The sequence below is a fragment of the Hyla sarda genome, chromosome 6 (genome assembly GCF_029499605.1).
Source record: "Hyla sarda isolate aHylSar1 chromosome 6, aHylSar1.hap1, whole genome shotgun sequence".
Taxonomy (NCBI): Eukaryota; Metazoa; Chordata; class Amphibia; order Anura; family Hylidae; genus Hyla; species Hyla sarda.
Window position 1 is genome coordinate 217,377,538 of NC_079194.1, and position 22,501 is coordinate 217,400,038.

Sequence of the window (22,501 nt, forward strand, 5' to 3'; positions counted from 1 at the left end):
TCCTGTGTGGTGTCCTACAGCTTAGATACAGCAGTGCTCTGTATCCTGTGTAGCGTCCTGCAGCTTAGATACAGCAGTGCTCTGCATCCTGTGTGGTGTCCTGCAGCTTAGATACAGCAGTGCTCTGCATCCTGTGTAGCGTCCTGCAGCTTAGATACAGCAGTGCTCTGCATCCTGTGTAGCGTCCTGCAGCTTAGATACAGCAGTGCTCTGCATCCTGTGTAGCGTCCTACAGCTTAGATACAGCAGTGCTCTGCATCCTCTGTGGTGTCCTGCAGCTTAGATACAGCAGTGCTCTGCATCCTGTGTGGTGTCCTGCGGCTTAGATACAGCAGTGCTCTGCATCCTTTGTGGTGTCCTGCGGCTTAGATACAGCAGTGCTCTGCATCCTGTGTGGTGTCCTGCAGCTTAGATACAGGAGTCCTGTGTGGTGTCCTGCAGCTTAGATACAGCAGTGCTCTGTATACTGTGTGGTGTCCTGCAGCTTAGATGCAGCAGTGCTCTGCATCCTGTGTAGCGTCCTGCAGCTTAGATACAGCAGTGCTCTGTATCCTGTGTGGTGTACTGCAGCTTAGATACAGCAGTGCTCTTTATCCTTTGTGGTGTACTGCAGCTTAGATACAGCAGTGCTCTGTATCCAGCGTTGTGTGGTCTCCTGCAGCTTAGATACTGCAGTGCTCTGCATCCTGTGTGGTGTCCTGCAGCTTAGATACAGCAGTGCTCTGTATCCTTTCCTGTGTGGTCTCCTGCAGCTTAGATACAGCAGTGCTCTGCTTCTTGTTTATGGCCGTCTTTTGTGGAACTAAATCTCCTCACTGCTGGGAATTGTAGTTTCACAAAACTGGAGAGCCATAGTATGTAGAGCCCTATATATAGGGCTCAGAATTTGTGCTAGGTTCCCATCCTAAATGAGGCCACCTCCCCGTGGTGGATGGGGGACACGTTTTGATCAAAAAGTGCGCTAAGAACCTCAATTTTTTTGACCAATGTGTGCTGCTGCAATCCTCTTTTTTTTGTGTGTATATATATATATATATGTGCCCAACAAGGATTAGGAAGGAAAAACCGTCACCTCACAGGTAGGAGCCATGAGAACTACAACTCCCAGCATCCTGCAGCATAGATACAGGAGTCCTGTGTGGTGTCCTACAGCTTAGATACAGCAGTGCTCTGTATCCTGTGTAGCGTCCTGCAGCTTAGATACAGCAGTGCTCTGCATCCTGTGTGGTGTCCTGCAGCTTAGATACAGCAGTGCTCTGCATCCTGTGTAGCGTCCTGCAGTTTAGATACAGCAGTGCTCTGCATCCTGTGTAGCGTCCTGCAGCTTAGATACAGCAGTGCTCTGCATCCTGTGTAGCGTCCTACAGCTTAGATACAGCAGTGCTCTGCATCCTCTGTGGTGTCCTGCAGCTTAGATACAGCAGTGCTCTGCATCCTGTGTGGTGTCCTGCGGCTTAGATACAGCAGTGCTCTGCATCCTTTGTGGTGTCCTGCGGCTTAGATACAGCAGTGCTCTGCATCCTGTGTGGTGTCCTGCAGCTTAGATACAGGAGTCCTGTGTGGTGTCCTGCAGCTTAGATACAGCAGTGCTCTGTATACTGTGTGGTGTCCTGCAGCTTAGATGCAGCAGTGCTCTGCATCCTGTGTAGCGTCCTGCAGCTTAGATACAGCAGTGCTCTGTATCCTGTGTGGTGTACTGCAGCTTAGATACAGCAGTGCTCTTTATCCTTTGTGGTGTACTGCAGCTTAGATACAGCAGTGCTCTGTATCCAGCGTTGTGTGGTCTCCTGCAGCTTAGATACTGCAGTGCTCTGCATCCTGTGTGGTGTCCTGCAGCTTAGATACAGCAGTGCTCTGTATCCTTTCCTGTGTGGTCTCCTGCAGCTTAGATACAGCAGTGCTCTGCTTCTTGTTTATGGCCGTCTTTTGTGGAACTAAATCTCCTCACTGCTGGGAATTGTAGTTTCACAAAACTGGAGAGCCATAGTATGTAGAGCCCTATATATAGGGCTCAGAATTTGTGCTAGGTTCCCATCCTAAATGAGGCCACCTCCCCGTGGTGGATGGGGGACACGTTTTGATCAAAAAGTGCGCTAAGAACCTCAATTTTTTTGACCAATGTGTGCTGCTGCAATCCTCTTTTTTTTGTGTGTGTGTATATATATATATATGTGCCCAACAAGGATTAGGAAGGAAAAACCGTCACCTCACAGGTAGGAGCCATGAGAACTACAACTCCCAGCATCCTGCAGCATAGATACAGGAGTCCTGTGTGGTGTCCTACAGCTTAGATACAGCAGTGCTCTGTATCCTGTGTAGCGTCCTGCAGCTTAGATACAGCAGTGCTCTGTATCCTGTGTGGTGTCCTGCAGCTTAGATACAGCAGTGCTCTGCATCCTGTGTAGCGTCCTGCAGCTTAGATACAGCAGTGCTCTGCATCCTGTGTGGTGTCCTGCAGCTTAGATACAGCAGTGCTCTGCATCCTGTGCTGTGTGGTGTCTTGCAGCTTAGATACAGGAGTCCTGTGTGGTGTCCTGCAGCTTAGATACAGCAGTGCTCTGTATACTGTGTGGTGTCCTGCAGCTTAGATACAGCAGTGCTCTGTATCCTTTGTGGTGTCCTGCAGCTTAGATACAGCAGTGCTCTGTATCCTGTGTGGTGTCCTGCAGCTTAGATACAGCAGTGCTCTGTATCCTGTGTGGTGTCCTGCAGCTTAGATACAGCAGTGCTCTGTATCCTGTGTGGTGTCCTGCAGCTTAGATACAGCAGTGCTCTGTATCCTGTGTAGTGTCCTGCAGCTTAGATACAGCAGTGCTCTGCATCCTGTGTGGTGTCCTGCAGCTTGGATACAGCAGTGCTCTGTATCCTGTGTGGTCCTGCAGCTTAGCTACAGCAGTTCTCTGTATCCTGTGTGGCGTCCTGCGGCTTAGATACAGCAGTGCTCTGTATCCTGTGTGGCGTCCTGCGGCTTAGATACAGCAGTGCTCTGCATCCTGTGTGGCGTCCTGCGGCTTAGATACAGCAGTGCTCTGCATCCTGTGTGGTGTCCTGCGGCTTAGATACAGCAGTGCTCTGCATCCTGTGTGGTGTCCTGCGGCTTAGATACAGCAGTGCTCTGCATCCTGTGTGGTGTCCTGCGGCTTAGATACAGCAGTGCTCTGCATCCTGTGTGGTGTCCTGCGGCTTAGATACAGCAGTGCTCTGCATCCTGTGTGGTGTCCTGCAGCTTAGATACAGGAGTCCTGTGTGGTGTCCTGCAGCTTAGATACAGCAGTGCTCTGTATACTGTGTGGTGTCCTGCAGCTTAGATGCAGCAGTGCTCTGCATCCTGTGTAGCGTCCTGCAGCTTAGATACAGCAGTGCTCTGTATCCTGTGTGGTGTACTGCAGCTTAGATACAGCAGTGCTCTTTATCCTTTGTGGTGTACTGCAGCTTAGATACAGCAGTGCTCTGTATCCAGCGTTGTGTGGTCTCCTGCAGCTTAGATACTGCAGTGCTCTGCATCCTGTGTGGTGTCCTGCAGCTTAGATACAGCAGTGCTCTGTATCCTTTGCTGTGTGGTCTCCTGCAGCTTAGATACAGCAGTGCTCTGCTTCTTGTTTATGGCCGTCTTTTGTGGAACTAAATCTCCTCACTGCTGGGAATTGTAGTTTCACAAAACTGGAGAGCCATAGTATGTAGAGCCCTATATATAGGGCTCAGAATTTGTGCTAGGTTCCCATCCTAAATGAGGCCACCTCCCCGTGGTGGATGGGGGACACGTTTTGATCAAAAAGTGCGCTAAGAACCTCAATTTTTTTGACCAATGTGTGCTGCTGCAATCCTCTTTTTTTTGTGTGTGTGTATATATATATATATGTGCCCAACAAGGATTAGGAAGGAAAAACCGTCACCTCACAGGTAGGAGCCATGAGAACTACAACTCCCAGCATCCTGCAGCATAGATACAGGAGTCCTGTGTGGTGTCCTACAGCTTAGATACAGCAGTGCTCTGTATCCTGTGTAGCGTCCTGCAGCTTAGATACAGCAGTGCTCTGTATCCTGTGTGGTGTCCTGCAGCTTAGATACAGCAGTGCTCTGCATCCTGTGTAGCGTCCTGCAGCTTAGATACAGCAGTGCTCTGCATCCTGTGTGGTGTCCTGCAGCTTAGATACAGCAGTGCTCTGCATCCTGTGCTGTGTGGTGTCTTGCAGCTTAGATACAGGAGTCCTGTGTGGTGTCCTGCAGCTTAGATACAGCAGTGCTCTGTATACTGTGTGGTGTCCTGCAGCTTAGATACAGCAGTGCTCTGTATCCTTTGTGGTGTCCTGCAGCTTAGATACAGCAGTGCTCTGTATCCTGTGTGGTGTCCTGCAGCTTAGATACAGCAGTGCTCTGTATCCTGTGTGGTGTCCTGCAGCTTAGATACAGCAGTGCTCTGTATCCTGTGTGGTGTCCTGCAGCTTAGATACAGCAGTGCTCTGTATCCTGTGTAGTGTCCTGCAGCTTAGATACAGCAGTGCTCTGCATCCTGTGTGGTGTCCTGCAGCTTGGATACAGCAGTGCTCTGTATCCTGTGTGGTCCTGCAGCTTAGCTACAGCAGTTCTCTGTATCCTGTGTGGCGTCCTGCGGCTTAGATACAGCAGTGCTCTGTATCCTGTGTGGCGTCCTGCGGCTTAGATACAGCAGTGCTCTGCATCCTGTGTGGTGTCCTGCGGCTTAGATACAGCAGTGCTCTGCATCCTGTGTGGTGTCCTGCGGCTTAGATACAGCAGTGCTCTGCATCCTGTGTGGTGTCCTGCGGCTTAGATACAGCAGTGCTCTGCATCCTGTGTGGTGTCCTGCGGCTTAGATACAGCAGTGCTCTGCATCCTGTGTGGTGTCCTGCAGCTTAGATACAGGAGTCCTGTGTGGTGTCCTGCAGCTTAGATACAGCAGTGCTCTGTATACTGTGTGGTGTCCTGCAGCTTAGATGCAGCAGTGCTCTGCATCCTGTGTAGCGTCCTGCAGCTTAGATACAGCAGTGCTCTGTATCCTGTGTGGTGTACTGCAGCTTAGATACAGCAGTGCTCTTTATCCTTTGTGGTGTACTGCAGCTTAGATACAGCAGTGCTCTGTATCCAGCGTTGTGTGGTCTCCTGCAGCTTAGATACTGCAGTGCTCTGCATCCTGTGTGGTGTCCTGCAGCTTAGATACAGCAGTGCTCTGTATCCTTTGCTGTGTGGTCTCCTGCAGCTTAGATACAGCAGTGCTCTGCTTCTTGTTTATGGCCGTCTTTTGTGGAACTAAATCTCCTCACTGCTGGGAATTGTAGTTTCACAAAACTGGAGAGCCATAGTATGTAGAGCCCTATATATAGGGCTCAGAATTTGTGCTAGGTTCCCATCCTAAATGAGGCCACCTCCCCGTGGTGGATGGGGGACACGTTTTGATCAAAAAGTGCGCTAAGAACCTCAATTTTTTTGACCAATGTGTGCTGCTGCAATCCTCTTTTTTTTGTGTGTATATATATATATATGTGCCCAACAAGGATTAGGAAGGAAAAACCGGGCAACGCCGGGTACTCAGATAGAGATAGAGATATAGATATATATATATATATATATATATATATATATATATATATATATATATATACACACACTGAGTACCCGGCGTTGCCCGGTTTTTCCTTCCTAATCCTTGTTGGGCAGGAAAATAAACATAGAAGGAAGCTTTTGACCTCCCATCCCGTCCTCCTATCCCGACCCGTAATATATGTACCAGGTATTGAAATTTCTCCAGCTGTACTGAAGTTATGTGAGAACATACATTTCCCATTGATTTGCATGGGACTTTAAACAAAAACCCCGACCCTCACAAATGGGGGTAGTTAAGGGTTAAATTAACTATCCTATATTTTTAGTGGACATATAAGTAACATGTGACCAAGTATTATGGAAATATCTCCAGCCGTTTGGAAGTTATGCAATAACATATATTTCCCATTGACTTGTATGGGACATTAAACATAAACCCTGCCCCTGGCAAATGGGGGTGAGTAAGGGTTAAATCACCTATCCTATGTTTGTTGTTGACATATAAGTAACGTGTGTGCTAAGTTTCATGTTAATATCTCCAGCCGTACGGAAGTTATGCAGTAACATATATTTCCCATTGACTTGTATGGGACTTTAAACATAAACCCCACCCCCGGCAAATGGGGGTGAGTAAGGGTTAAATCACCTATCCTATGTTTGTTGATGACATATAAGTAACATGTGTGCCAAGTTTCATGTTAATATCTTTAGTGGTTTGGACGTGATGCTGGAACATACACACACACACACACACACACACACACACACACACACACACACACACATACACGTTGAGATATATATATATATATATATATATATATATATATATATATATATATATATCTATAATATATATATCTCAGTAATAAGAAAACCTAATGTATCCCTGTACGGGTATGTTCACACACTGCAGATTTAGACTTCTTTTTTAGAAGTTAGTACTCGTTCACATGACTGTTCTGCTCCAGTAGAGGGCGCTCTGTTGGTCAGTCATAAGGATGGGAGTTGAGCAGAGAGAAAAAAATGTCCTGTTTTTATTTTCACCAAATAACTCCTGTAAAACACCCAACGGACCCAATCTAAGTCTGCGATCCATCAGAACCCGCTGGTGTCCGTTGTGTTCCGACCCATTCATTCGGCATTACATTTTTTTTTTTTTTTAAACTGGGTCAAAACGCAGTGGCCGTGTGCACTTAGGCTAAGCCAAACACAGGGTACTTGCCTAGAACATCACATATACATCAGTGCTAGTATTCAAAAAACTGCATAAACATACTTATTATGAGATCAATTAAAGGGGTATTCCAGGCCAAAACTCTTTTTTTTTATTTATTTATTTTTTTATATCAACTGGCTCTGGAAAGTTAAATAGATTTGTAAATTACTTCGATTAAAAAATCTTAATCCTTCCAATAGTTATTAGCTTCTGAAGTTGAGTTGTTCTTTTCTGTCTAACTTCTCTCTGAGGACTCACGTCCCGGGAGCTGTGCAGTTCCTATGGGGATATTCTCCCATCATGCACAGCTCCCGGGACGTGACATCATCATTGAGCAGTTAGACAGAAAACTTCAGAAGCTAATAACTATTGGAAGGATTAAGATTTTTTAATAGAAGTAATTTACAAATCTGTTTAACTTTCCGGAGCCAGTTGATATATATAAAAAAAAGGTTTTGCCTGGATAACCCCTTTTAATAATAATAATTAATAATTGTCAGAGCTACCCCAGCCCCCCTACGCTGTCTAACCCTGTGTTTCCCAACCACGGTGCCTCCAGCTGTTGCTAAACTACAACTCCCAGCATGCCCGGACAGCCTTTGTTATAAAACACTGGTCTAACCACTTCAAAACGCACCATAATAGCAACCTGCAAAGCTTCTCCTCTGCTGTTGGAAGGAGGAGACTTTATAGTACTGTACGTCAAGAGTCTAGGAAGATCTTCATGTTTGGTTCCCCGGCATCACATGACCTCCATTCCGAACTTGTTTTTAATTCGTAGTCACATGTTCAGTAGTGACTTCATTACTTGCCCTTACAGTAGTTGTTCTCCTTGACAGTCTTTTTGTTTTATTCCCAGTACAGTGGTCCCTCAACATATATTAATTGGTTCCAGGAGAACCATCATATGTTGAAACCATCATATGTCGAGTACATATGTCTATGTAAAAATGGTAATTGGTTCTGGGGCCTCGGAACCATTGTATGTTGAATTCATATCTCTATGGGAAACTGCTAATTGGTTCTGGGATGACCATTGTATGTGGAGTGTTTAACAAACCAGGGTGCCTCCAGCTGTTGCACAACTACAACTCCCAGCATGCATGTACAGCCATTGACTGTCTGGGCATGCTGGGAGTTATAGTTTGGCAACAGCTGGAGGCACACTGATAGGGAAACATTGATGTATGGGGTGTATTGTGTGTATATGTATTGTATGTGATGTGTGACATTTATCATACAGTAGTGTACAGTTCTTTAAATACCTTCAGGGGGACAGAATGTCCTCCATTACCATCCTGCCGACTACAGTGTTATAGGAAAGGAAGGGGAGGGCAACCAGCAGCTCATTGAATGCCTGCAGCAAGATGCTGCAGGCTATTGGCTATGGCTGCACTGGGGGGCGGGGCTTACACGGAGCTCACAGTGGAAGCCTGTATGAGTTAGGACAGCATGTGAGTAACAGGAGGCAGAACGGGGGACACGGGGCACATTAAACAACTATCTGTCATTTGCTGAAGTTGTCAGCGCTGTCACATAGCTGTTTGTATGATGACCCCCGACACACAGCAGCATCATATGTCGATGCTGCCTTCAACATACGATGGGCTCTGAGATGCTATCATATGTTGAAATGATCATATGTGTTACGCCGAGCGCTCCGGGTCCCCGCTCCTCCCCGGAGCGCTCGCTACACTCTCGCTCCCGCAGCGCCCCGGTCAGATCCACTGACCGGGTGCGCTGCGATACCGCCTCCAGCCGGGATGCGATTCGCGATGCGGGTGGCGCCCGCTCGCGATGCGCACCCCGGCTCCCGTACCTGACTCGCTCTCCGTCGGTCCTGTCCCGGCGCGCGCGGCCCTGCTCCCTAGGGCGCGCGCGCGCCGGGTCTCTGCGATTTAAAGGGCCACTGCGCCGCTGATTGGCGCAGTGGTTCTAATCAGTGTGTTCACCTGTGCACTCCCTATGTATACCTCACTTCCCCTGCACTCCCTCGCCGGATCTTGTTGCCATTGTGCCAGTGAAAGCGTTTCCTTGTGTGTTCCTAGCCTGTGTTCCAGACCTCCTGCCGTTGCCCCTGACTACGATCCTTGCTGCCTGCCCCGACCTTCTGCTACGTCCGACCTTGCTTCTGTCTACTCCCTTGTACCGCGCCTATCTTCAGCAGCCAGAGAGGTGAGCCGTTGCTAGTGGATACGACCTGGTTACTACCGCCGCTGCAAGACCATCCCGCTTTGCGGCGGGCTCTGGTGAATACCAGTAGTGACTTAGAACCGGTCCACTAGCACGGTCCACGCCAATCCCTCTCTGGCACAGAGGATCCACCTCCAGCCAGCCGGCATCGTGACAATATGTCGGGGCCATCATAAGTCGGGGGGGTCACTGTATCTGTATTTCTTTCTCTACATGGCATATAGGAACTGTGACATGAATATCCCATTGAAATGAATAGGATGCAGCTTGTTGGCAGGCTACATGTATGTTTTGTTGCGGGATACGTGTGTGTTCTGCCCCAAAATGCCTGTGAAAAAGGTTATGTGACTATTAAAGGGGTACTTTTTTTTTTTAATCACCTGGTGCCAGAAAGTTAAACAGATTTGTAAATTACTTCTATTAAAAAATCTTAATCCTTCTAGTACTTATTAGTTTCTGAATACTACAGAGGAATTTTTTTTTTCTTTTTGGAACACAGAGCTCTCGGCTGATATCATGACCACAGTGCTCTCTGCTGATTCTTCTGTCCATTTTAGGAACTGTCCAGAGCAGCATATGTTTGCTATGGGGATTTTCTTCAACTCTGGACAGTTCTTAAAGGGGTTATCCAGGAAAAAAAAAATGTTATATATCAACTGGCTCCAGAAAGTTAAACAGATTTGTAAATTACTTCTATTAAAAAATCTTAATGCTTCTGAAGTTGAGGTTGTTCTTTTCTGTCTAAGTGCTCTCTAATGACATGTGTCTCGGGAACTGCCCAGTTTAGAAGAGGTTTGCTATGGAGATTTGCTTCTAAACTGGACGGTTCCCGAGACAGTTGTTATCAGAGAGGACTTAGACAGAAAAGAACAACTTTAACTTCAGAAGCTCATAAGTACTGAAAGGATTAAGATTTTTTAATAGAAGTAATTTACAAATCTGTTTAACTTTCTGGAGCCAGTTGATATATAAAAAAAAGTTTTTTTCCTTGATAACCCCTTTAAAATGGACAGAGATGTCAGCAGAGATCACTGTGGTCATGATGTCAGCAGAGAGCTCTGTGTTCCAAAAAGAAAATAATTTCCTCTGTAAGATTCAGCATCTAATAAGTACTGTAAGGATTAAGATTTTTTTAATGGAAGTAATTTACAAATCTGTTTAACTTTAGCACCAGGTGATTTAAAAAAAATATTCCACCGGAGTACCCCTTTAAAAATCTTAATCCTTCCAGTACTTATAAGCTGCTGTATGCTACAGAGGAACTTTTTTTCTTTTTGAATTGCTTTTCTGTCTGACCACAGTGCTCTCTGCTGACACCTCTGTCCCTTTTAGGAACTGTCCAGAGTAGGAGCAAATCCCTATAGCAAAACTATCCTGCTCTGGACAGTTCCTGATACAGACAGAGGTGTCAGCAGAGAGTACTGTGGTCAAACTGAAAAGAAATTCAAAAAGAAAAGAACTTCCTGTGCAGCATACTGCAGCTGATAAGTACTGGAAGGATTAAGATTTTTAAATAGAAGTAATTTACAAATCTGTTTAACTTTCTGGCACCAGTTTATTTAAAAAAAATAAAAAAAATCCTGCATGCCACTACTTTTATTTCTCCCATGCTGTATACATTCTAAACATTCACATATATGTTTTTCTGCCTGTTAGAATGAACCAGTCCAGAAGTACGTTCAGGAAGCTTTATCTCGGGACCGTGCCAACCAGGTGCATCGCCCGCCCATTGGGAACTTACAGCAAATCCAGAAAGATTTAAGGACCTGCAGAAATGCTGAACGCCAAGAGAGTCGCTACCGTTTAGTCTCAAGCCTTCGGCCAAAATGTGAGGAGGGGGAGGACAGTAAGCCTGATAATAGCCAGCCTGCCAGCCCTGTGGAAATACAGCAGCATGTGCCAGAAAAAGCGGAAGCCTCCTCCAGCAGTGCAGCCATCCCCAAAGGTGGGAAGGATGAGACATTCCAAGTCTTCGATATAGTGCAGGAGGAAACCGAGAAGGAAACTCTAGACCAACAGGTGTGTGTGAGCGACAGCGGCTTTTATGGTTCTAATCCCCCGCAGTATGCCGTATGCTTTTGAGTTTGTAAATCCAGAGTTTTAGGGGAATAGAAAACGTCTGTACAATACCCATAAACTTCTGGGCTTTTTGTCCCCTTCTAAGGCCCCTTTCACACTGCCATTATACGGATGGGGCACAACGGGCAACAACGGGTCCCAACAGATCTCATTTACAATTATGGGGTCCATCGGGCGCCATTGTTTTTTGACGGGAGTAGTGGGAGAAAATGACATCACATGATGTATTTTTTTTCTCCCTGTGTTCCCTGATGTCCGTTGCAGTGCCGTGTCACAATGGCAGTGTGAAAGGAGCCAAATAGAGATGAGCGAACTTACAGTAAATTCGATTCGTTACAAACTTCTCGGCTCGTCGGTTGCTGACTTTAGCCTGCATAAATGAGTTCAGCTTTCAGGTGCTCCGGAGGGCTGGAAACGGTGGATACAGTCCTAGGAGAGAGTCTCCAGCCCACCGGAGCACCTGAAAGCTGGACTAATTTATGCAGACTAAAGTCAGCAACCGCCGAGCTGCGAAGTTCGTGACGAATCGAATTACTGTAACTTCACTCATCTCTAGAGCCGAACACCTTCTACCAAACTGTAGAGTGTATAACTGAATTATATTGGTTATTGTAACATTTTAATGTCTCCCTCCTTTTTCCACTGGGGTTTTGTGTAATCTGAGTCTAGAACCATAGGTTCTGGTGCTGTAACACAACCACTAAAAAAGCAATCCTATAAAAGTCATGTAAAACTAGCATTAGTGGCAATCATGTACCCACAGACCCTCCCATTCATTGTCTGTGGGAACTGCTGGAGATAACGGAATGTTCCAATTGGAGAATGCAGTCAGACCCCCGCGATCATACACTTAATCCTTTGAATATGGAATAAGTGATAATTGTAGGGTGATTATCAGAAAAGGTGTCTAAAACACCTAATATATTGTTTGACATGTTCAGCAGTTGTTTTGTGGCCATTTTTAGTAGTAAATCTGCTCCGCTGACTGTTTAAAGGAGTTATCTAGGCAGAGACCGGGTAGTTTAATAAAACTGTCTGAGCATCTCGCATCTCTGAACCCAGGAGCAGTGCACAGCAGGGACTGAAGCTTTGTAATACCAGTGGTGACGTGGGATATCCAAAACGAGAAACAGAGGTGCTCTATGTGGAGTATCACCCGTGCTAAAATAAATGGGGGAGAGGGAAGTAGACAGTACTGACATACACAACAATGGACAGCATGTAGTGAATAGTAAAGGTAACCCATCTGCAGCCTTCCTGTTGTAACGAAGGGTAAAAAGCCAGACTTCAAGGAAATCAGGAATTCAACGGCGCTGACTTGGATGGACACAACTCGGGTGCGATGACTTGAGGCAGAACACTTTTTATTAACCAAGATGAAACCAAGATAAAACGCGTTTCACTGTGCAGGCATAGCAAGTACGGGCAACTCTCATGGTAATATACCAGAGAGTTCACCCTTCATATATCAGAAACAATACATTTATGTAGAAAAAAAATACAAAAACAATATATGCAAACGCCTATCATCCTTAAACTATATACGTATTTATATTTACATTTCTATGATAAAAAAAATAAATAAAAAATTCTAAGTGAAGGAATACCACAGGCAAAACAAAAACAGCGGAAGAACCCTCGTCCCTGTTATACAGTGGCATCGTCACTTCCACCGTGTCTAAAAGTTCTGCACCAAACAATATACAATATTTACCATGCGTGTTTCCATACAAATTCCACACTATAAAATTACATAAACAGCAAACCTAAAAATATATAAAGTGTAACACAACTATCATAAATAGAAAAAGTAATAAAAAATGATTATAGAATATAAAATCGCTACATATATTCGAAAATAAATATATTACCGAGTATTTTCTATTGTTTCATTAAGACATTAAGGTGCCAAAGTAACAAGTTTATGAATCAAAAAGGATTCTCTATTTATTAGTCCCTGTTACCTATTGGGGGAGTCACTAGAAATGGACTCTTAATATTTTTAAAGGGGTACTCCGCCCCTAGACATCTTATCCCCTATCCAAAGGATAGGGAATAAGATGTCAGATCGCCGGGGTCCTGCTGCTGCAGCACCCCGCTCTCATTACTGCGCAGAGTGAGATCGCTCTGCACGTAATGACGGGCAATACAGGGGCGGAGCATCGTTACGTCATGGCTCCGCCCCCTCGTGACGTCACAGCCCGCCCCGTCAATACAAGTCTATGGAAGGGGGCGTGGCGGTCGTCCTGCCCCCTGCCATAGACTTGCATTAAGGGGACCGGCCGTGATGTCATGAGGGGCGGAGTCATGACGTCACGCTGCTCCGGCCCCTGTATCGCCCGTCATTACGCACAGAGTGAACTCGCTCTGTGCTGTAATAATGGCGGGGTTCCGCAGCGGCGATCCCCAGGGTCCCCAGCAGCGGGACCGCGGCGATCTGACATCTTATCCCCTATCCTTTGGAGAGGGGATAAGATGCCAGGGGCGGAGTACCCCTTTAAGCTTACCAAATCCAATGAACCCTGATGTATAGTAGTAAAAAGTCTTCACACACTGTGGAGCATAAAACCGTGCTTAATGTCTCACGTGTGTTTCTTAATACCGCTTGAACAGTGCGGCCCACGTATTGTAAATTGCTTTCACAAGACCATAAATAAATTGCATATTTTGTTTCACATGTGAGATTACCCTTAATTTTAAATACCATGTTTGTCTGGAAAGAAACAAAATCAGATGTTTTATCTTTAAGTGTACAGCACAAGCAGCGGCTTTTACCGCACAGTGCACAACCAGACTCAGTCTGAACAGTTTCATACGATAGTTTCTTTAATCTATCAGGGGCAATTAGATTATGAAGGTTTATAGAGCGTCTAAAAGTAATGAAACTATCAATTGAGATGGTTTTTGACTTATTTTTTATTTATTTTTTTATAAGCGTTGGATAGGATATGTTTGGGGTAACCTTTCTCTAAGCAGCGGCACCTTAGGACAGCAGCCTGCGCATCAAACCATGAGAGTTACCCATACTTGCCATGCCTGAGGAAGCTGCGTCTGCGCAGTGAAACGCGTTGCATCTTGATTAATAAAAAGTGTTCTACCTTAAGTCATCGCACCTGAGTTGTGTCCATCCCGGTCAGCGCCATTGAATTCCTGATTTCTTTGAAGTCTGGCTTTTTACCCAGTGGTGACGTGGGAGCAAGCAAGGAAGGTAAGTGCTGCCCGGATAACCTCTTATACAAGGTTTAGGTTACTTTGCTATAACATAATCCACAGGATAGGCCATTATTTGCTGATCAGGATGCTAATGTTCTTCCCTTCTGATCAGCTGTTCTGTGAACAGGGACTAAAATCCTGCATGTTAATTGTAAGGAGAGCCGAGCTGTAGTTTCCCAGCGCCACCACTATACACTTAACGACACAAGGCTACTGACTGTCCACTGTATAATGCAGGGCACCAGCAGTGATGGCCTGTTCTGGGGTTAAGCCATCAATTACATTGTTCACAAGGTTGAAAAAAGACCAGAGTCCATCAAGTTTAACCTATATCCCTAATGAGTACCTACTGAGTTGATCCAGAGGAAGGCAAAAAACCTTCATACTAGAGTTAAAAATTCCTTCCCGACAAATATGGCCTCAGAATAAATCCCTGGATCAACGTTCTGTCCCTATAAATCTAGTATACATAACAGGCGATGTTGTTATTCTCCAAAAATGCATCCAGACCCCTCTTTGAACTCTTTTACAGAGTTCCCCATGACCACCTCCTCAGGCAGAGAATTCCACAGTCTCACTGCTCTTACAGTAAAGACCCCCCCCCCCCCCCCGTCTGTGCTGGTGTAGAAACCTTTTTTCCTCAAGACGTAGAGGATGCCCCCTTGTTATAGATACAGTCCTGGGTATAAATAGGTCATGGGAGAGATCTCTGTACTGTCCCCTGATGTATTTATGCATAGTTATTAGTTCGCCCCTAAGCCTTCTTTTTTATAAACTAAATAACCCCAATTCTGATAATCTTTCTGGGTACTGTAGTCCTCCCATTCCCCATATTACTCTGGTTGCCCGTCTTTGAACCCTCTCCAGCTCCACTATATCTTTCTTGTACACTGGTGCCCAGTACTGTACACAGTATTCTATGTGTGGTCTCACTAGTGATTTGTACAGCGGTAGAATTATTTCCTTGTCATGGGCATCTATGTCCCTATTGATGCACCCCATGATTTTATTTGCCTTGGCAGCAGCTGCCCGACACGGGTCACTACAGCTAAATTTACTGTTAACCAAGTCCTTTTCCACATCAGTCGTCCCAAGTGTTCTCCCATTTATTCCATAATCCCAGCCCGGATTTTTCCTCCCCATGTGCATTACCTTACATTTATCAGTGTTAAACCTCATATGCCACTTCTCAGCCCAAGCCTCCAACCTATCCAGATCCATTTGTAACAGTGCACTGTCCTCTATAGTGTTTACCGTTTTAAAGAGTTTAGTATCATCTGCAAAGATTTCTACTTTACTATTCAAACCCTCGACAAGGTCCTTAATGAATCTATTAAATAGAATAGGACCCATGACTGACCCCTGTGGTACCCCACTAGTAACAGTCACCCAATCAGAATAAGTACCATTAATAACCACCCTCTGTTTCCTATCACTGAGCCAGTTACTTACCCACTTACACACATTCTCCCCCAACCCAATCCTTCTCATTTTATGCACCAATCTTTTATGTGGCACCGTATCAAATGCTTTGGGAAAATCCAGATATACGACATCCAGCGATTGCCCCTGGTCCAGTCTGGAGCTCGCCTCCTCATAAAAGCTGATCAGGTTAGTTTTACAGGACCGATCCCTCATAAAGCCATGCTGATATGGAGTCATACATTTATTTTTATCAAGATACTCCAAAATAGCATCTCCTAGAAAACCCTCAAACAATTTACATACAACGGAGGTTAAACTAACAGGTCTATAATCCTGGGGTCACTTTTTGACCCCTTTTTAAATATTTTCACTAGAGATGAGCGAACTTACAGTAAATTTGATTCGTCACGAACTTCTCGGCTCGGCAGTTGATGACTTATCCTGCAGAAATTAGTTCAGCCTTCAGGTGCTCCGGTGGGCTGGAAAAGGTGGATACAGTCCTAGGAAAGAGTCTCCTAGGACTGTATCCACCTTTTCTAGCCCACGGGAGCACCTGAAAGCTGAACTAATTTAGGCAGGAAAAGTCATCAACTGCCGAGCCGAGAAGTTCGTGACGAATCCAATTTACTGTAAGTTCGCTCATCTCTAATTGGCACCACACTTGCTATGCGCCAGTCCGGGGGAACAGTCCCTGTTACTATAGAGTCCCTGAATATTAAAAATAGGGGTCTGTCTATTACATTACTTAATTCCTTTAGAACACTGGAGTGAATGCCATCCGGACCTAGTGATTTGTCTATATAGTCTTGCAAACTTTAATTGTTGTTGGTTTTTTCTGCAGGCCTCCGACCCAGAAACCATCATGTGTAATTCTGTGCAGATGATTCGGGAACGACTGACTGTATCTGGGGAAGGGCAAGGCTCAGAGCACAGAGAGAACCCTGAGGAGTTTGTATACGACATTTATTATGCAGAATCATCTCCACATAAATGGATCCAGGACATTCTCTCTGTTCAGCCATATCACTATGAGCAGGAGCTGGTAAGGAGTACAGTCAGTGTTTACAGATATTTTCACCTAAATACATAAAGCCCTTAGTGACACTCACATGGCACTATTTCATATAGAAACATTGTGGCAGAACACAATCACTTGGTTCTTCTAGTCCACCCTTTTTATTATTTTCTTTTTATCTTAGAATAGGTATGTTTTTCCCAGCCACGTGTAAGTTCACTTAATATGCATTTACTAACCACTTCTGCTGCTTTTTCAGTAAAATATTTTTACCATGTTGCTTCAGATTTTTTTTCCCCCAACTAGGTGTAGTTGGTCGATATGTACTGAAATAAGTTTACAAATAAATATACTCCAGGATATTCCTAAATAGATGTCAGGAAAGAGGGTGGATCAATAGCCGTGCTCTGTCTTGCATTTTACAAAGCAGTATTTAGAGTTGGACCCAATCACAGGATCACTAAAGCTATTCTTCATAGCTGGAAAGCCGGGCCATGGAGGTTTTGGATGCAGGAAGATCTATGCACCGAACAAGAAGGCCCCACCTTCTGGACACTTCCCGAAGCGGCAGCTGGGCTGTTAAAGGAGTACTCCAGTGGAAAACATTTTTTTTTTTTTAAATCAACTGGTGCCAGAAAGTTAAACAGATTTGGAAATTACTTCTATATAAAAATCTAAATCCTTCCTGTTCTTATCAACTGCTGAATGCTCCAGAGGAAGTTTTTCTTTTAGAATTTATTTTCTATCTGACAACAGTGCTCTCTGCTGAAACCTCTATCCTTATCAGGAGCTGTCTAGAGCAGGAACAAAACCCCATAGCAAACCTCTCCTGCTCTGTTCCTGACATGGCAGAGGTGTCGGCAAAGAACACTGTGGTCAGACAGAAATTCAAAAAGAAAAGAACTTTCTGTGGAGCATACAGCAGCTTATAAGTACTGGAAGGATTACAATTTTTAAATAGAAGTACTTTACAAATCGGTTTTAACTTTCTGGCACCAGTTGATTTAAAAAAAATAGTTTTCCACCGGAGTACCCCTTTTAACCTGTTAAGGACGCAGGGCGTACCTGTATGCCCTGATCCTGTTAACGGGGTTTAAATGTTCTCACCAGCTACCGGCAGCCAGGACCCACAGCTAATGCTGGGCACCCCAATCGGGCCGATGCCCGGCATTATCCTCTTAGACTACACGATCAAAGTTGATCACAGCATCTAAAACTGTCCCGCTCGCAGCGGCAATCTGCCACTCCGAGCACTTGGGGGCCTGCGAGTCACCAAGTGCACTCAGGTATCGCGATGTAGCCGCGAAGTCTGAGTACACTGTGCAGTGTACACAGACATCGCGGCTGCTCCAGGATGTCTGAGTGAACTCGGCGACTCGCAGGCCCCCAGTGTGGCTGCTCGGAGCGGCTTATTGCCGCTGCCAGGGGGTTGGGGCGAGAATGAAAAGGGTGGGTGGGTTTTGGCAACAGCAGGAGACACAATATGGGTTGGGTCACACCGCCGTATCTGCAACCTAAAATATGCTGCGGATCAGTTATGTGTGACCCTACCCTTTAAAAGGTGTTTTTCTAAAGCCCAACAATTTTTTTTTTTTTTTTTTTTTTTTTTTTTTGGCAACCTTATTCATTTGCTTACTTTTTACTTATGTAGATGAATGATGACGTTGAGCCAGATGAAGTGTATGAAGATGAGGATGATGAAAATGAAGAAGGCAACTGGAGGAATGACTACCCTGATGAAGAGGATGATGAGGAGAACAGTGATCGAGAGGAGAGATATATGGGTAATTTACATGTCAATATAAGATATAGATGTCATGAGAGGGTAATTTATCAATCAAAACCGTGTAGAGGTAAAGTGGAGAAGTTGACCATTAAATGGGCACTGTCAGATTCAGAAAACTTTTTATACGTACATCTTGGCAAAACATTAACTTTGCAAATATGTCATAAAAATATGTATCTCATTTTTATATAAATTATGACCAATAAAAAAAAAATTTAAAAAGACCACTGATGCATCCGGCTGATGCATCATCTTTCCCCCAGATGAAGCACAAGCTGGGACAAAGTCCAGTAAGTGAGGGTGGAACTAGCACTCCTCACTTCTGCTCACCTTTGTACTGTCCATCAGACTTCAGCATAAAACATAATTGAGGGGATTAGAGAGCAGCCTTCAGTGATTGGATAAAGAGACAAAGCACAGAAGACTCAGAGGAAGTAAATGCATGGTGAGTGAGGGCAAGAGATGGACACCCTCCCTCCCAGAGCACAGGATGAAAAACCTAGTGAGCAACAAGAGAAGGTATTTGTGTGAGAAATATAGGTGCTAGACACATACATATTATACATGATCAGGATTAGGTACTGAGTTAAACAAAGAGGTTGTTAGGAGTGTCACGGCTGAGCACTAGTAGCACAAATGAATATGCATGAATGGGGCGGAGCTTAGACTGGGCAGAGGGGGCTGAGAGGAATCACAAGGGATGTTGGGTGCTGTGGCGCTCTGACCTACAAGATGGACGGCGATATGAAGAATATGGTGGTCAAGTGTCAATAATTCAGAAAGTCTACACAGCTTCTGGCCACAGAAAATACAGGGATCCCTTCCATATGTGTAATGCAAGTAATTTACACTTTTGTATATGTTTGGGAGTTAGAGTAAATGCCTAATAGTTTTTCTGAACAGGAGTTATCCTTTTAAAGACTGATGCCTTGGCTATGGGATCTAGAAGCCTGCGGGTCCCACAAATCCCACACCACCGCAGCCTCAATATAAGTTTGACTCAGTGAATCCCAGTTAGCCCCATCCTCAGCTGACAGAGCTTACAGTCACCAGCAGCGCAGCAGGGTGGGGCTGCTGCTCCTCTCAGTCCTGTCTCCTCGTCTCCCCGCCGCCATTGCTCAGCCTGCCCTGGAAGATCATCTGTACTCCATCTTAGATGATCCTGAAGACAATCCATCATCTTCTGCTACCAGACCCGGTAGGTCAGAGCGGGCTTGTGCGACGGCAGGCACACACACTGCCACCAATGTTACTCACAATTCACACACACAGGGCACTGTGCTGCGAACCCCTGCGATCAGACATCTTATCCCCTATCCTTGGATAGGGGATAAGATGTCTAAGGGCGGAATACCCATTTAACCTAGAAGGTTTTTCTCTGTTGCAGATTTTTTACTGTAAACTTGCAGGTAACCCGCCTGTGTGAAGATCCTCATCAGTAGTGATTGCAATGTTGGACTGGGGGAGAATATATTCAACTGTACACATTTACCTCTGCATTAGTCATTACATGTACACATACTAAAAAGCACCTCAGCTTAATAAATGCCTACATTTTTGTGCCACTGCCCAAGCCCAAGACTTGTGCAAGACTACGGGCATTCAATCTCCCATTTTGATATTTTGCAGGTCTAGGGACCTTCCATTAGATCCGTAGATTAAACGCCCAAAGTCTTGCCCAAGGCTCGGGTGGCAGTATGAAATTGCAAACTTATATACTGCCACCCAAGCCATCACTGAATGTACGCTTTAAAAGCGACATTGAACCCTTTCCTGACCCATGAATTACATATGACACATGACGCATCACTTTCTGTAAATTTTGTTTTTCCTGGGATGTGACAGTCAGAACTATACAAAAATGGTACTGATAAAAACTTCAGCTCATGGCATGTAAAAGGAACCAAACACAGCTCCTTAGGTGGAAATAATGAAAAGTTATTTTTTTTTTTTTCATTATAGAGTAAAACATAAATTATCCAAGCTTGGTATCATTAAAATCGTATTCACCCATATAATTTTAGCTGTTAGTTTTACTGTATGATGACCTCCAAAAAATGTATTACCACACAATATTGTGCATTTTTATTTAGTTTTTTTTTTAGGTTTGCCCTACGATTAACTTACTTCCAACTTCATAATTATATGATAGAATAAAGGGTGCCAGTGAAAACTTGTCTCGCAAAAAAAAAAAAGCATAATACAACTTTGTCAGTGGAAAAATAAAAAAAAGTTATGGGTCTTAGTAGTAGGAGGAAGAAAACTGAAGCCACAAATCAAAATTCGAACTTGGTTGACAAAAAGTATAGTTAATTCCACAGGGAACACAGAGTTAGCTGGAGGGGGCGTACCATCGACCTTTCCAGTGCTGGCCTAAGACAGCTCCATTGGCTGACACAAGCACACAAACCCCCTATCATTGGTCCATGGGGGGGGGGGGGGGGGGTTGTGCGCATGTCACGTGACCACAAATATGCTGTCTCAAACACCATTCCCTTCAGTGTGAGTTTGGCTACCAAAGCAAGAGGATGTCTCCTGCTGTGAGTACCGAAGCGCTGCGATTGCAATGTTATTCGCGCTGTGGCTGTAATGTAATTTATTCCCCGCTATGGGGACCATGCGCCCGCGGGTGTCATAAGCTGAGCGCTGCGGTTGGCCTCTCATACAGATCCCCCCCCCCCACACACACACACACACGGCTGCTTGGTCCCCAATCAATTACCTGACAGCCGCAGTGCTTGGGAGGGGGGGGCTCCTGTGGGGGGGACTTTTATCCATTTTCTTTGAGTTGTGGGAATCGAGTGAGGTGTCTTCTCACAGTGCAGGAACTCCTGGGATTGCGGGGCAGTTCCTTCCCCCTCCCCTTCTCCCTCCCCGGTGCTGCTTACTTACAGCGCAGCACTCCTATATCAGGGATGCCGGCCGCAGCTCCTGCAGCTGTGCTGCTATCGCACCACCGGCATCATTTTACTTCCACTTTCGGCGGCACTCGGCAGGCATGCGGGGCAAGTGAATTGGTATAGACTGCGGCTGTGGCCGGAGCTTCTCCCTCCCCCACCCCCCCGCATTTGGACGCGCGGCAGAGCTCCTGCCCACTTCTGCGGCTGGCCAATGAATACTTTGTGCTCACACCAGGGGTCACTGATTTACCTATCCACTCTGTGCGTGTGTTTGAGGGTAATTTTTCACCAATGAGGGTCCGTCCTGGGGCAGAAACAGCCTCCGGCATGGACTGTTAGCTCCTCTCTCTTCTCTCCTGCTCCATGGGCCATATCGTTGCAGCTGCTCCTGGTCTCCTCAGCTCCAGCATCAGGGCTCATCTACAGCCTGCTTCTGCTCCAGCCTACTTCTCAGCTCGAGCAGCGGGACACAGAACTTTGGTGAGATTGCTCCATTTTAATTTTGCTGACTACTTACCTTTATTAGCTCCTATGTCCGACCACAGACCCGAACCCCCCCCCCCAGACAGGCGACCACGGCCCTGGTCACCTACTATGCTTGTGTGGGCTGCAAGACCAAATTTCCCGGTGGTTCCACTGAATCCACCTGCTCCTCCAAGCGTGCCATGCCGCCTGTCTCGGTATCTCAAGATATTCCCCTGGAATGTGTGGGGTCAATCCCTCCCCCGAGTGGGTTTCTTCCCTTACCCAGTCTATTCCCTAACTGGATAGGGTCTCCAAATCACTGGCTTCTGTCTTGGAGAGGTCTTCCCTGCGTACTTCTCCCAGGGAGTCTTTCAGTATCCCCTGACCCTTTATTCCAACGCGCTCGCAAGCGCTCTAAGAGAATTGCCGCTGGCTCTTCTCCAGAGTCACACACTCGAGATAGACACTCTTCCGGTAGTACTCGCTCCTCTTCCCCAGCTCACCGGCAGCGTCCCCTCTCCAGGGGCCATTCTCCGGATACTCATCCCAGGTCTCCGACTCCTCGTTCCAGGTTTCACATGCCTCAGCCTAAGGCTACCTCCGCAGGTTCCCACTCTCCAGGGAAGTAGCGGGTGACTGGTCGGAAT

The 22,501-nt window shown here is 45.7% G+C and overlaps 1 protein-coding gene across 1 annotated transcript in view; it reads left to right on the forward strand.

Moving 5' to 3' along the window:
* Positions 1 to 22,501, forward strand: part of SLC7A6OS (solute carrier family 7 member 6 opposite strand) — a 55,486-nt gene that overhangs the window by 13,104 nt on the left and 19,881 nt on the right. Inside the window, exons 2-4 of the mRNA XM_056526421.1 lie at positions 10,628 to 10,990; positions 16,530 to 16,730; positions 18,355 to 18,487. Of these exons, the coding sequence (XP_056382396.1) occupies positions 10,628 to 10,990; positions 16,530 to 16,730; positions 18,355 to 18,487 (697 nt within the window). The remainder of the gene's footprint in view (positions 1 to 10,627; positions 10,991 to 16,529; positions 16,731 to 18,354; positions 18,488 to 22,501) is intronic.